The 14,530-nt window shown below is 46.2% G+C and overlaps 1 protein-coding gene across 1 annotated transcript in view; it reads left to right on the forward strand.

Moving 5' to 3' along the window:
- ADAM19 (ADAM metallopeptidase domain 19) overlaps positions 1 to 14,530 on the forward strand; it is a 94,388-nt gene that overhangs the window by 54,261 nt on the left and 25,597 nt on the right. The window contains exons 6-9 of the mRNA XM_018050109.1: positions 2,044 to 2,227; positions 3,026 to 3,091; positions 9,004 to 9,075; positions 12,538 to 12,704. Of these exons, the coding sequence (XP_017905598.1) occupies positions 2,044 to 2,227; positions 3,026 to 3,091; positions 9,004 to 9,075; positions 12,538 to 12,704 (489 nt within the window). The remainder of the gene's footprint in view (positions 1 to 2,043; positions 2,228 to 3,025; positions 3,092 to 9,003; positions 9,076 to 12,537; positions 12,705 to 14,530) is intronic.

Below are 14,530 nucleotides of genomic sequence, written 5' to 3' on the forward strand. Positions count from 1 at the left end.
AACTGAGGGGTCGGGAGGGGCCTTGGTCAGCCGAGATGAGCAGATAGCTTGGGAACAGGATGCCCACAGCAGCTCTGCCCCCTGCCCTTTCCCGTCTGGACTCAGGAGCGGATGTGACCCTTGGTCTTTGCTCCATCCCCACCCCCAGCTGCTCAGGGAGCACCTTAGGTGTCCCGCTGGGGGCTGGCTCAGGATTGCTGTGTCAGCCTGGGTGAGGCAGCTGGAAAGTCGTCAGGCTCCCTGACACTGGAACGAGGTCAACCGGGGATGGATTCCAGGAAGGGCTGCTGCTGACTAGGACGTGGCATTGTCTCTCGAGAGCCTCGCAGGCTCTTCCCAAAGGGCAAAACCTGGGCAGGGATCTGGAGGGGTCCAGGTTAGGGATGGAAGCTGAGACAGTCTAAGAGGGGTCCTGCCAGGTCCTTTACCTTCTGAAATTTCTGGGTGGATAAAGCCTGAGGTTTTGGAGCACACAAAATGCTATGGGACTCCTGGGATTCATTGCTGGGATCTTCCTTCCCCAGAGCCCTGGTCACATTCCATTGCTCTAGTTTTCATCTTGTAGTGTCAAGGATGGTAGATACCTGCTACGTGGGCCTCTGCTATCCCTTCCATTGATATTGGTGATAATGATTGATAATAAGTCATGGCACTCTTTCTCACCGAATCCAGATAAAGGGCCCAGAAGCCTCAATGATGCAGCATTCCATGCAACTGTGTCCAATCCATCAGGGTTAAGGGTGGGGAAAGCTTTTTGCCTTCTCTGTTACATGCTGCTGCTGCTACGTCGCTTCAGTCATGTTCGACTCTGTGACCCCATAGACAGCAGCCCACCAGGCTCTGCCATCCCTGGGATTCTCGAGGCAAGAACACTGGGGTGGGTTGCCATTTCCTTCTCCAATGCATGAAAGTGAAAAGTCAAAGTGAAGTTGCTCAGTCGTGTCTGACTCTTTGCAACCCCATGGACTGCAGCCCACCAGGCCCCTCCGTCCATGGGATTTTCCAGGCAAGAGTACTGGTGTGGGGTGCCATTGCCTTCTCCACTGTTACATGCTACAGTGATTTATTCCTATGTTCAGACTCTAAGCTCCATGAGGGCAGGCATCTTATCTGTCCTGTTTACTACTCCATCCTTAGCAACTAGCACAATGCCTGACATAGCAGGAAGCATTTGTGGAATGAATGTCTGTCCCCCAATGGAATGTGAGTTACTCAAGGACAAGGATTGTGTCTAGATTACATCTAACACAGAGTAAGGACTCAATGAGTGAAAGAATATAATGAACAAATATACATCTTTATTCTGAGTTCAAGGTTAGCATATGTAACCCAGAGAAAAAAGTAGTCACATATGCTTGGTTGTGGCCACCACCTCACCACAGAGCTGTGTTCCTGATCTAGGGAAATTGGGGCTGGTAGCTGATGACTCTAGCTTTGGCTTCCAAAAACAAAGATACTTGTCTTTCCATTTAATCATCCCAGGAGTCCTGTGAAGTTAGAAAATTAACATTGGCATTTGCATCTGGGGAAACTGAGGCACAGAGTGACTGAAGAAGATTGTTGAAGAGCGTTTGGCAATTTAATACTGGAGCTAAGATTAGAACTTGGGTCTTCTCTCCCCTAGACCAGCACTCTTCCTGTCCTAAACATACCGTCTCTTTCTCAGCCTGTAAAGTTTTCACCTATGATTTGCTGTATGCCATGTTTGGGATTCGAAGGCTTTTTGGAATTCTAGCCCTGCCATCCTTTACAAGTATTAACTGTCCCTATTCCAGCCCTTTTAGAACCTTCGAGTTTTTCCATGATAGGCTTTCACACCCTGAAACTGTGCACCACATCTCATGCCCACATGACGTTTCTCTGGAGAGGAGGTCCCAGTTTGCATCAGATTCTCACCAGGGAGTGCATGACCCCTTAATAAGATTAAAAAGCAGTGATCAAAACCAGCTGTGCCATTTTGCATATGGGGAAACTGAGGCCCGAGCAAGGGGCTTTTCCAGGACCATAGTCTTTGACCAGAGATTCTAATTCTTTTGTCGACAGAGGACTGATTATAGTGAGCAGTGACCTCAGCTATATCATCGAGCCCCTTCCTGACAGCGAGAGCCACCACCGTATTTACAGATCCGAACATCTCAAGCTGCCTCTCGGGAACTGTGGATTCGAGTCCACCACCAGGGACTGGGTCCCCCAGTTTACAAACCAGACCAAGAAGCGACCTCGCAGGGTGAGTTTCTCAGTACAAGAGTCAGCCGGGAGATAATCCCTTCTGAGCACCCTTTCCTTGGATCCAGAAGTGTTTCTAAATTGAATGGAGATGGCTAAGAAGGAGGCAATAGCTTTTTCCTTTTGTTTATTTAAAAATAATTTTTTGGCTGCGCCACATAGCGTGTGGGATCTTAGTTCCCTGACCAGGAATTGAACCTGCACCCCCTGCGTTGGAAGCGTGGAGTCTTAACCACTGGACCACCAAGGAAGTCCCAGCATTTTCCTTTTAGTCTAAGTCATTGTTGAGTGTGAGAAACCCTTGTATTTGATATAATAACTGCTTAGGGGAAAACATTACTTCATTTAAAATACTCTGAGGTGCTGATTTCAGAAACTTTAAAATGTGAGAAAAAAAAATTATGCCTCCCTTTTTGAAATAGCTGCTTAACCACATGCACAAAATGCTTGTATTTATTTATACCAATAATAGAGGTACGTGGTTTAAATATTTTTGGGAGTTTGTCAACATGTTCCCTCACAGTATGCTGGCCTCTGTTCTGTCTGCACTGGACAGCCAGCTCATTATTTTTGGAGACTAAAGGGCTGGACCCGGTGTCCCAGAGCAGCCTCCTGTGATAACCAAGATGGCGGGCAGAGGGTGTAGTGAGGGTGATGGTGAGACGATCATAGCTAAGTTGTCTCTGGAACCTGGTAATGAGGTTCACTGCTTATTAACTCCACCGCTTCTGAGCAGTGTTTTGAAATGAGGCCAAGTCCACTATTCCATAGCTCTGATGTGCTTATGTCTCTTCCTTAGATGAAAAGGGAAGATTTACACTCCATGAAGTATGTGGAGCTTTACCTTGTGGCTGATTATGCAGAGGTAAGGAGGGGCAGTGGGGTTTAGCAGAAAAATCACTTTCTTAATCACTTCCATTCCAGTCTTCAAACTGCTTTGGGGAAATGCTGAAGTGCCAAAATGCTGAATGGGGGAAATGATGAAAACAATGCATCTTTTTTCAGTTTGCCATGTAATTTTGACCTTAAATCTGACCAAAGGCTCTTTTTGCTATTTTAAACCTAGTTGGGAAAAAAAGCAAGGAGAAAGACGTTCAAGCTCAATACATTAATCAGAAAATCAGGACAAAGACTGTTATTTGGATTAACACTCCTAGACCAGATCTGGGAGATCCTTAGGTTTTTGTGCTTACTCTTTGGGAATCCATGAATTCTCTATAGAAATTAAAAAAACATTTTTTTTTTTTGCAAAGATAAGGAGTGTATTTATCTGAGTGAATACAATTTTCTGCCAACATGTGGTCCATTTTTATAATCATGTTATAATCATGCCGAATGAGTACCTAAGCCGGAGTTCCCTGAATGTGGTCCCTAGCCCAGCAGCATGAGCAGCACCCAGGGACTTGTGACCATACAGATTCAGGGGCTGCACCCAGATGCTCTGAATCCCCAGGTGTGGGGCTGGGGTCTAACAATCCATGTTTTAACAAGCCTCTGTGTGATCCTGGTGCACAGGCAAGTTTGAAAATTACTGACCTAAAGGAGTAGCTGTTTGGCCTTTAATTCCACATTCTTCCAGTTAGGTTCTCATGTGCCTTGGCTTCTAAAATTTAATAAACACTCATTTCCCTCACTCTTTCATTTCATTTAGTCATTGATTTCTTGATTCTCTGTTATGTGTCAGGCACAGTGCTTAGATCCCGGAGATGCAAACCTGCCCCCCACATGGCAGAGTTTACAGAAGCAGCACAAAAACCCTCTGATTCCAAGTGTGGTGACTGCACACTGGAGAGGATTAGAGCACAGATAATGAGGGGCCCAGCGTGGAGAAGGCAACGGCAGCCCACGCCAGTACTCTTGCCTGGAAAGTCCCATGGACAGAGGAGCCTGGTGGGCTGCAGTCCATGGGGTTGCTAGGAGTTGGGCATGACTGAGCAACTTCACTTTCACGCATAGGAGAAGGCAGTGGCACCCCACACCAGCGCTCTTGCCTGGAAAGTCCCATAGACGGAGGAGCCTGGTGGGCTGCAGTCCATGGGGTCGCTAGGAGTTGGACACGACTGAGCAACTTCACTTTCACTTTTTACTTTCATGCATTGGAGAAGGCAATGGCACCCCACTCCAGTATTCTTGCCTGGAGAATCCCAAGGACAGAGGAGCCTAGTGGGCTGCTGTCTATGGGGTTGTACAAAGTCGGACATGACTGAAGTGACTTAGCAGCAGCAGTAGCAGCGTGGTCTTGGAAACTGGGGGAAACCTTCCTGAGGTGGTGGTGTTGAAGCTGACTCCTGAAGAGTGAGGTCAGACCCCAGGTTTGCCTAAGTTAGCCGTATTTTACCTCATTCTCACTCTGTGTAGTAGCTCAACCACATAACTGACGTATCTTTCAGGTGTAGAAAGTGAGGTGAACTGATCGCTCCCTAGTTCTAACGTTGCAGTTCACCTGGGGCTCCCTTTGACAGCGTTCATGAAACTCCCGTCTGTCACACTCCATCCAGATTGAAACCTTTTACCTCAGGCTGGGACTCGAACCCAGACAAAATCCAGTTTGGGACTTAAACCCACACGGCTGGGACTCGAACCCAGCCAAAGCCCTGCTTGGGACTCAAACCCAGCCAAAACCCACAGTACCTGGTTTCAGGACCCACTGAAGCTCAGATTCTTGATGTCTCATCACAGAAAGAATTCAGTGAGAGACAAAGTGATAGGTGAGAAGTGGTTTTATTCAGATGCAGAGAGAAGCACATTCTACAGACAGAGTGTGGGGCATCACAGAGGGCGAATGCTGCCCTGAAATTTGGTGTGATTAGTTTTTACAGGCTGGGTAATTTCATATGCTGATGAGTGGGAGGGTTATTCCAGCTATTTTGGGAGGGGGTAGAGATTTCCAGGATTTGGGCCACCGCCCACTCTTTGGTCTTTTAACAGTGGAACTGTCACCTCTGGGTATGTCATTTCACTTGTTGGTTAAGGTCTAGTCTTGTCTGCCATTCTGGTCCCATTTGATTCTGATCGGTTTATGTTGTGTCCTTGGGCTATGTCATTCTTTCAGAAGTTGTGCCCTGCGGCTTTACCTCCTGTTACAAGATGGGTTCCTGACAGCTCCCCAGAGGCTTATTCTCAGGTGGTTAGTCCTGGAGGCTGTATGGGGTTGGGGAGAACATTGGACTTCATGCTGGGGGAGCGGCCTTCCAGTCTTGGAGGCAGCCCTTGAGTGTCTGCGAGTTTACTGGGCAGAGAAGGAGTTGCCGGGCCCTCCAGGCCAAGGGAACATCTTGTTCTGCTTTGAGAGGAGTTTTGCTTTTTAATTGATGTTGGTGTTGGTTGTTCCAGCAGCCTTTTTTTTTTTTTTTTTTTTCTCCCTTTTGTTTTCATTTCCAAAGACTGATGTGTGTGCAGGTTGGGGGAGTGATATGGGGAGCAAAAGCCAAAGGTGATTTGAAAGCCGCAGCTATGCAGTCTGGGAGGGGCTAACGGCCCTGGCCCCTGACTCATAGACCTGCTCTCCTGGGAGGGTTGCTGGTTGAAAGCTGAGCTCCTCTAGGGTTGATTTAAATCAGTAGCTTTCGATTATTTTTGTTTTCCCGGTGGGACTTCCTTTTCCAATGTCTAATATAAAAGTCCAGTGAAAACAGACTTCTCCAAGCTGAAGCAGGGGTGAGGACCCTCTTATACCTAAGGTCATCTAATAAGGTCGTCTCGAACCTTTTTTTTGTTTTTTCCCTATTTTTTGGCCATGCTGTGTGGCATGTGGGATCTTAGTTCCCCAGTCAGAAATCAGACTTGTGGCACCTGCAGTGGAAGAACAGCATCTTAGCCACTGGACCAGGGGTGTCCTTTTTGTTTTGAGCCGCAGAATCTTTGTTCAGATGACAGCTCCTGGGATCCTAATAGGTAAGCGTGTAGAAACACAGCTGCTCTAAAGCAAAGATGGGGTGAGGCTGCCCTTTGGCCCTATAGTCTCCCCAGAGGACTCTTGGTGCTGGGTTTTAAGATTTCAGTGAGTGTGAGTCTAGAAGCTGGAGAAGTGAGAGCAGGGTATTAATTGGGGTCTTTAGTCTCCTGACCTCCAGAGTCACAGCAAAACCCCTACAGGAAAACTGTCGGCCCCAGATGCTTTCAGGGCTATGGTGCCCTGGAAAACTGTCTCCTGTTCTAGAAGACAGCACCTCCACTAGGAGGAGCCTCGCAGGTGTTGCCACAGGCCATGATTCTTGCCGCTCTGTGGATGGTGGATAGGCTCTGTGCTAATTTCCCAGGTCCCTGCTTTGGCTGATTTATGACAACGGTGAGTGGAGGATATGAGAGGCCAGGCTGGGCCCACAGGCTCACAAATCCCTGCCCCGTCACTTCCTCTTCCCCCACTCCCTGTCCAAGTGGCCTCATATCCTCCACAGGCAGCAATGTATTCCTGACAATGAGTTAATCTGAAAGGATGGAAAGACAGGGACAGGGCAGGCTACCTTATCTGTGATTTATAACCTGGTGCTGAGACAGGCCAGGCTTCTCCTGGGCTCTGAACTCGGCATCGGGAATAGAGACAAGGATGGCGTTACTGCCTGGAGAGAGGGTTTGTAGCAGAAAAAATGATCAAGCAGCTCCCTGGGCCTAGTTTGGAGCACTTGGAGTGGTTTGTCTTTTGCTTTTTTGTTTTGTTTTTTGTTTATTTGTTTTTAGAAAGAGCAGGTACTTTTTTTTTTAAGCTTTTTATTTTATTTTTGACTACGCAGTACAGCATGTCAAATCTTAGTTCCCTGACCAGGTATCGAACTTGCTCCTCCTGCTTTGGAAGCCCAGAGTTTTAACCACTGAACTGCCAGGGAAGTTCCCTGGAGTGGTTTTCAGCTTATTCATTCCTCAGTAAAGCGGGATACCTAGGCAGAGGAAGAGCAAGATGGGATGTTGTAGGAGACAGGGTAGCTGTGAGAACAGGTGTGCCAAGGACTTTCAAGACACAGACGGGACGTGGGCCAGCTGGGAAAGACCAGCCGATGCACTGTATTGCAGTGTCTGTGTCCACCCAGAAAGTGTGAAGGGGAGGCACTGTTTTCTTTATGTCAGAGGTCTGTAAGCTATAGCCCATGGCCAGATCCAGCCCACTCCAGGGTTTTATAAATTTTTCTGAAACACATCCATGCATGTATTGTCCATGATTACTTTTGAGCTAGAGTGGCTGATTTGAGTGCTTCTGGTAGAGATAGTATGACTGCAAAGCCTACAATGTTAACAACCTGGCCATTTACAAAAAACAAAGTTGACTGACTCCTGCCTGAAGCTCTTCAGGACAGCATGATACTTTCCTTAAACTGTGGTGGTATTATCAGGTAGCTGTTTGAAGATAGGGTTAATATATTTGAAAGACAATGAAGTCTGCCTCTGATGTTCTAAGGAGTATTCAGTAAATGCTGCAACGCTTGCTGTGCAGTGAGACCAGTTTAGAAATGCAGTGACTCTGTAAAGAGAAGCTTCAGGATTGACACCTTGGAAAGGTCTCAGTCCCACAGTCTTACATGGACTTTAACTGTGTAAAAAGCAGTCATGAAAATGAGTTGGTTGCCATTCTGATGGAGGCCCAGGAGGGTCCCAAAGCAGCGGGAGAAAAGGAAACAGGTTTCTCCCTGTTTGTTTGCTGAGACACCCCCCTATCCAGACAAATACCCCAGGGTGTCTGTTCTTTTTGTTCTTGAATATTCTTGTGGGATTTTGTGGAGGAAGGATGTGAAGGTTTGAAGTAACATATATTCATGTATATCCAGAGTAATTCAGATAGTAACACAGTAATTCTGTGTTACCACAGCAGTGTGTGGGACATACCTATTCTTTTCAAATTTAGGCTGCAGTTGTGGCAAATCTTATCTTTATGCCATGAAGCATTCCTTCATCATTGCAACTGAACATGATATATTCTTTTGAAGCAGGCATGGTGAATGTGAGGCTACCTATGGAAATGTGCTCCTCCGGGTACCTGTGGCAGACATTTCTGATCGAGTACAGCACTCTTTCCTGTTGAGCCCTTTGCAGCCTCAGAATCCTTCTCACTGTGGAAGGCACTTCAGTTGATCTGAGTGATGAGCCAGATGAAGCCTGTTTGCCAGGATCTTATGATCCTCATTGCTAGCACTCATTTTGTGTCATTCACGTGGCCTCTTGTTGCAGTTATTTCTGTGCAGGTTTTCTCAGCCCATTTCAATTTGATACTCCTTAAATACAAAATCTGCCTTCGTTGTTATTTCTGATCCCTTCTGTGTTCTAGCTGAAGCTCCTTCAAGGTGAGGGCCAGGACCTCATACTTTGAGCCCTACCCATCACCAAGTGCAGTGCCTTGCACACTGTGGGTGTTCAGCAACTATTTGACCCTGTTGACCATTACCTGCATGGAGTCCTTGGGTGATCCCTGTGATGGTGGCTCCATGCTGGGGAAATGACTGTGGCAAGGACTGGATTGGTCCCTCTTCTAAGCCACAGTGGGAGTTTGCAGAAGGCCTTGTAATTAGGGGGAGAGGAGAACAGGGTCAACCTGGAGGAAGACAGTTCAGTTCACTACACAGCTACTGCATGCCTACTGTATGCCCGGAACTGAACTGTTATCTGGAGATACCAGGATGGATGTGACTCAGGTTCTGCCTTCGCTGAGCTGTCAAAGGGAGATAATCCTAAGGAAATGACTGCTCACAGAAGATGGGAGAAAGTGAAGGAATTCACAGACAAGTAATGAGACACACGTGGGGTCCTGGGAAGGATTCTGGGTTCTCACCTAGTTCTGCTTGCCCCATTTAGTTTCAGAAGAACGGCCGGGACCAAGATGCCACCAGACACAAGCTTATGGAGATCGCCAATTATGTTGATAAGGTGAGACCAGGTGTGTACTTGTGGGAAAGGTGCCAGCACCTTAGCGGAGCTGCCCAGCAGGAGCTGACCTGCCTCTTCCTGGAGCGGCTGCCCTGACAGCTTCCAGGAGGCAGTAGTGATGCTGCAGGGGTTCGGTGCTCACGACAAGTCATCAGCTGCATGGACCTAGCCAAGTAACTTGTCTTGTTTGGGTTGTGGTTTTGTATTTTAATTTACAAAATAGGGTTGATTTAAACCAATAGCTTTTGATTATTTGTGTTTTTCCAGTGGGCTCCTTTTTCCAACGTCTAATATAAAAGTCTGAGGAAAACAGACTCTTCAAAGCTGAAGCAGGGCTGAGGACCCAGAGCACTGTCCTCTGAGACCCTCCCCCTCATCCCTGCCTTAAAGTTGAGGAGTGGATTGCTTGGGGTCAATCTGTGTCATCTCCGCCTGTTAAACAGTTCTAAAATTATTTGGTTTTGTCTCTTAGAAAGGCTGAGCAGAGGGTTAACTTTTCTAGGTCAGGCTCTTTTAAAACATGCTGTTAGGAAATACCCAAATTCTTTAATTTGACTAGAATAGGCTGGTCTGGGATTTGGAAATACTTTGTTTATATGAAAGAATGCAAAATGAAGTAAAAGAGGTAACCTAGAATGACAGTGACGTCTTGGTAGGCAAGTAGTAAATAGTTTTTAAAAGTAGATTGTAATCATTTGGTATTGCAGGTCTCTGAGAATCTGATCACATTTATTATACAGTCTCAGGGCACTCAGGAAATGTCTGAGGCTTAACTCTTGGTCTGCTAGGGATTCATGGATCCCAAGTCTGAAGGGGGAATCATTTTTTTTAAATATTGGAGGATAAAGAAGAGAACTTCAATATTTTTAGGGATTTACAAGCAAATTTGGTAGTGTTCTGGATTCATTGGATGGGAGGGTCTATGCCCTCTGTTTTTGCTTTAGATGACTCTGGAAGTGATGGTCCTTGACAGGTGAAAGTTAAACACAAACACTGGCATTTCCTGGAAGGGAGCACTCCAGGGACCCAGTCCAGTCCTCTCTCCCGCCTTCAACTCCTCAACAATCACATTGAAATGATCCCACAACCCAAACACTCAGCATCTGGGAAAATAAGAAAAGCTGTTTCCCTGGGGTAGACCCTGTTATCACCCACGTGACGGCTATTGTTCTGGAGACGCTGCAGGTGGGAGACTTGGCTAGGTTTCCTTTGTGGACTCTGCAGCTGGTCCGGGTGTTAGAATTAGGGGTGCTGGTGAAAAGTGGAAGGAGAAGAGAGGCACTAGCCAGCCCCCATCCTTGCTGGAAGTCCCCAACCTTGCCTGCTGGTTTGTTTTGTGAAGCAGCCTTGATTCTCTCATCTTCAGCTGAGGTTAGTCACCCCTGGCTGGGGTGAGGACAGGCAAGCCCATTTCTCTCGGGCTTGCTGACCCAGCTCCTTGAACTGAACTGTTATGGAACTAAAACTGGAATGCACTGGACTCATTTGCCGAATCATGAACCCAGTCTAGAATGTTTTTCCTTCCCTGTGAAAAAGCCAAGTCAAGTCCTTGAAAAGCTCCCTAGTGAAGCAAGTTTGAATTGGAATCCAAACCCTTCATTTTCTGGAATGATTGACCTGGCACAAAACAGGAAAATCACAGTTTCCATTGAAATCAACTGATATTTTGCTGGATCTGGAGACCATTTACACCACAATTTCCTAGGGGCAAGTCGATTCTCTGGATGGGTAAATAGGGCAGCACTTCATGTAGGGTCATGAGTAGACTCTGAGGTCTAATAATCCAAGTCTTCGTCCCAACTCTGCCAGCTTCCTGCTGAGAATTCAGAAAGTTACTGAGCTTCTCTAAGCCTCGGTCCTTAATATGTAGGAAGTAGTTGATAAACACTGTTGCTACGATTGTGATTTTTACCAGGGGCTGTACCTGCCACTTTTGGATTGAGACGACATCTCCTGCTTATATGACCTAGGTTTGGCTGTGATGACTTTTTTTTTAGGCCAAAGCATAAGGCATGCAGCATCTTAGTTCACTGACCAGGGATCGAACCCGTGCCCGCCTTGCGTTAACCACTGAGCCACCAGGAAAGTCCCCATGATGACTTTTTTTTTTTTAAGTTGCTGCCTCAGTATTCTCTAGGGCTTGGCCAGTCAGGGAATTTCTGGTATATATACCTTCCAGTACTTAGCTTTAAAGAAAACCTTCTTCCTGCTATGTGTGCGTGAGATGAAAGATACTGTGTAATAAAGGTTAGATATAGCTCTAGCATTAGGAGCCCAAGAATCAGGTCTCATTTATAGAATTTCAGTATCTCTGGATTGCGTAAAATCATGAGGATTATCTGGGACGTTTACAGCCTCGTGCTTACAACCTGTTTGTGGTATCCTTTACAAAACCCGAGAACTTCCAGTGATGGGGAAGGAAATTTTGAGAGTAAGCACATCTATGTGTATATATTATCATTTTATACCCATTTACTTCCAAAATGAGTGGGAGACACCTTTCAGTAAAGTCATATACAATTTGGTATATCCACGGCATGGAATACTGGTCAGCAATAAGAAGTGGCAGAATGATATAGACAGCAAGATGGATGAGACTCAGAACATGCTAAATGAAAGAAGACACACAGGACCACGTATTATATAATTCCATTTATAGGCTATATCCAGAAAAGGCAAATCTGTGGAGATAGAAAGTAGATTAGTGATTACCCCGGTCTAGGGGTGAAAACGGGCAATGATAGTAAATGGACATAAGGTTTCTTGTTCGTATGATGAAAATACTCTAAAATTGGATTATGGTGATCACTTTACAACTTGGTAAATTTACTAAAAAATATTACCCTTAAAGTGGGTGGATTCTATGATGTATAAATTACACCTTAATAAAGTTGTTTTAAATATTCATATACAAGAGAACTTTTTAGACATATATAAAAATAAGGGCCGTGAAAGGAATTGGGTGGGGTGATTGTACCAGACACATGAGCCAAGGGTACTTGTTACAGATGACAGTGAGGCTTAGCTCTTGAGCAGCTTTGAAAGTTTCTTCCTAATTTAAAATGAAATGTATCTTCCTGTCTGTCTTACCTATTAACTGAGCCCCAGTTTAGGCTCATGTGTAATAGTGCTGCCCCTTTCTCCACTAAGAGCCCTGTGCATGTCTCAAAGCAACCCTGTGTCCTGACTCAGTCTTCATTTCTCTAAGCTAAGTCATCCCAGCTCTACTACCAGAGGCAGAGCCTCTCTCAGGATGTTGAGCCTCTCTCAGGATGTTGTGCCTCTCTCAGGATGTTCCCCTTCTGAGAAATCTGAAGAGCAACACCTGTTCCCTCCTCCCCTGGAGGCAGGTAGAGAAGAGAAATCTGGAATCTGAGCTCCGAGCACTTTTGCTGGGAAGGGGTTCATATTCTCAGGTGGTGCCGACAGATGACGCTGTGACTTTTCCGTGTGTGTTTTCAGTTTTATCGATCCTTGAATATCCGGATTGCCCTTGTGGGCTTGGAAGTGTGGACTCATGGGAACATGTGTGAAGTTTCAGAGAACCCGTACTCTACCCTCTGGTCATTTCTGAGCTGGAGGCGCAAGCTGCTCACCCGGAAGAACCATGACAACGCGCAGTTAATCACGTAAATAGCCTTTTCCATGTGTGTTGCCTTGCCCTTGGCTGCAAAGCCCCTGCCCCCAGTGCATGTGCCGTCTGTCCTTTCTCCCCAGTGTTGACAGTTGGCTGGACTAAGCTATCCTGACTCTCCATTCCAGTAACCAAATATTCCTCAGGCATGTGCTCTGTGCCCAGTATATTCAGGAAAATACTAAAAAGCCCGAGTCATAACAATTCCAAGAAGTGTTTACAACCCAAATTAGAAAATTAGTGCCTTAGACATATTTAGCTGAGTCTCTGAATCAACTGGCTGTGTGTTTGGGAAGTGACTGACTGTTCGTCATGGCCGCGTTGAAACAGACTTTCTAAGGGGCTCACTCTGATCTTCATGGCGTTTCTAGTGCAGGAGTGGATCTCCCCATGCAGGCCCAGGAGAGGGGCCTCCCCAGCTTGTCCTCATGTCATTCCCAGGGTCTCAGGGCCAACTGCGAGGTAGTCAAGTGGCAGATGATGCAGGAATAGCGCGTTTGAGGGGAGGGAGACATGGTGGGGAGAGAGTGGTTGTGTTGGAGTTTGTTCAATCCCAGAAAGAAAAGAGCAGAAACTGATGGGGGTCATGGCGGCCCGTGACAGTCCCCCATGATGGCAATCTGGTATTTATTAGTGCTGACTTCCAAAGGTATTCTGAGGAAGTTACAACAAAAAGCACATAAATAATAAAGCCATTTTTTCCTGTTCCCTAAATATCTCTGAAACAACAATCATTTAAACCTTTGTTTCCACTTTAAAAGAGACCGAGGAAATAGCTCTACCCAAAACCTAAGTTCTTATTTCTTGATGACACACTTACCTAGGAAGAGTCTTTGATTACCAAAGCTTTGGCCTGATCTTTGAAAGTCTGGTGTCCTGCTTTGGGCAAGACCTAGAATCCAGTTTCCAGTATAACTTCCTCAGTGCCATGTCTGAGTTTATCAGACAATCAATAGGGCTTCCTAGAGATTTGCATGTATTTTTTTTTTTTTTTGCAAATTATTCTTCTAAAGATAAATCTGCATTGAATTCAGCAAACATGTGTTAAGCACCCGCTGTGTGTCTGATTCTAAGCTAAGTTCTCATGATCCCAAAATAAATAAGATAGTCTTGGCTCTCTGAGATGTCATGGACTATATAAGAAGGCAAACACAGAGATACGAAAGCATGACGTAATGAATTTCCATGTAGATCCTTTAAATAAATTTCATGGTTTGTGGCATGCATGAAAACACCGGTATTTGATTCATTCCTTTGCCCCTGTGCTGGATGCAGACAGATGAGAAAAGAGTGTATTAAACTAGGGGAATGTAGCTGGCTGTTGCAGATTAGGGTCACAGTCACAAAACAAAGGCAGAAACAGCTCATCCTCACACCCAGCTGCACTCTATCCCTATGGGACACAGCTGTTTCCTTGGCCCCAGAGTGATTCAGCAGAGAAACATCAGCGCCCACAGCTGCTGCCCTGACCGCACCGGCCTCCCCCCTTCCCCCGACCCCGTCCCCTGCCGTACACATACCACAGAGCCAGGGATATGGCGGGGGACCTTGGCAGCTGGCGGAAGTGGGCATGATTCACTTCAGCAGTAGAATCTGTGCCACCCTTCCCTCATCCCCACCCTCTGACCTTTTCCTCTCTAGCAGGAATGGGATGCAGCTTTGCAAGCCCTGCCCATTTCCTTCCAGGGGATGGGATTATGGCCGTACTGTGGGAAGAAGTGACCTTTTGCTTTCTTTTCTGTTTGTCTAGAGCAGTTAGAGAGTAGGTGAGAAGAATAGAGAGGTGTGGTGACCTGGGAATTGTTACGTTGGCTTAGAGTA

This window comes from Capra hircus, chromosome 7, assembly GCF_001704415.2.
Source record: "Capra hircus breed San Clemente chromosome 7, ASM170441v1, whole genome shotgun sequence".
Classification (NCBI taxonomy): domain Eukaryota; kingdom Metazoa; phylum Chordata; class Mammalia; order Artiodactyla; family Bovidae; genus Capra; species Capra hircus.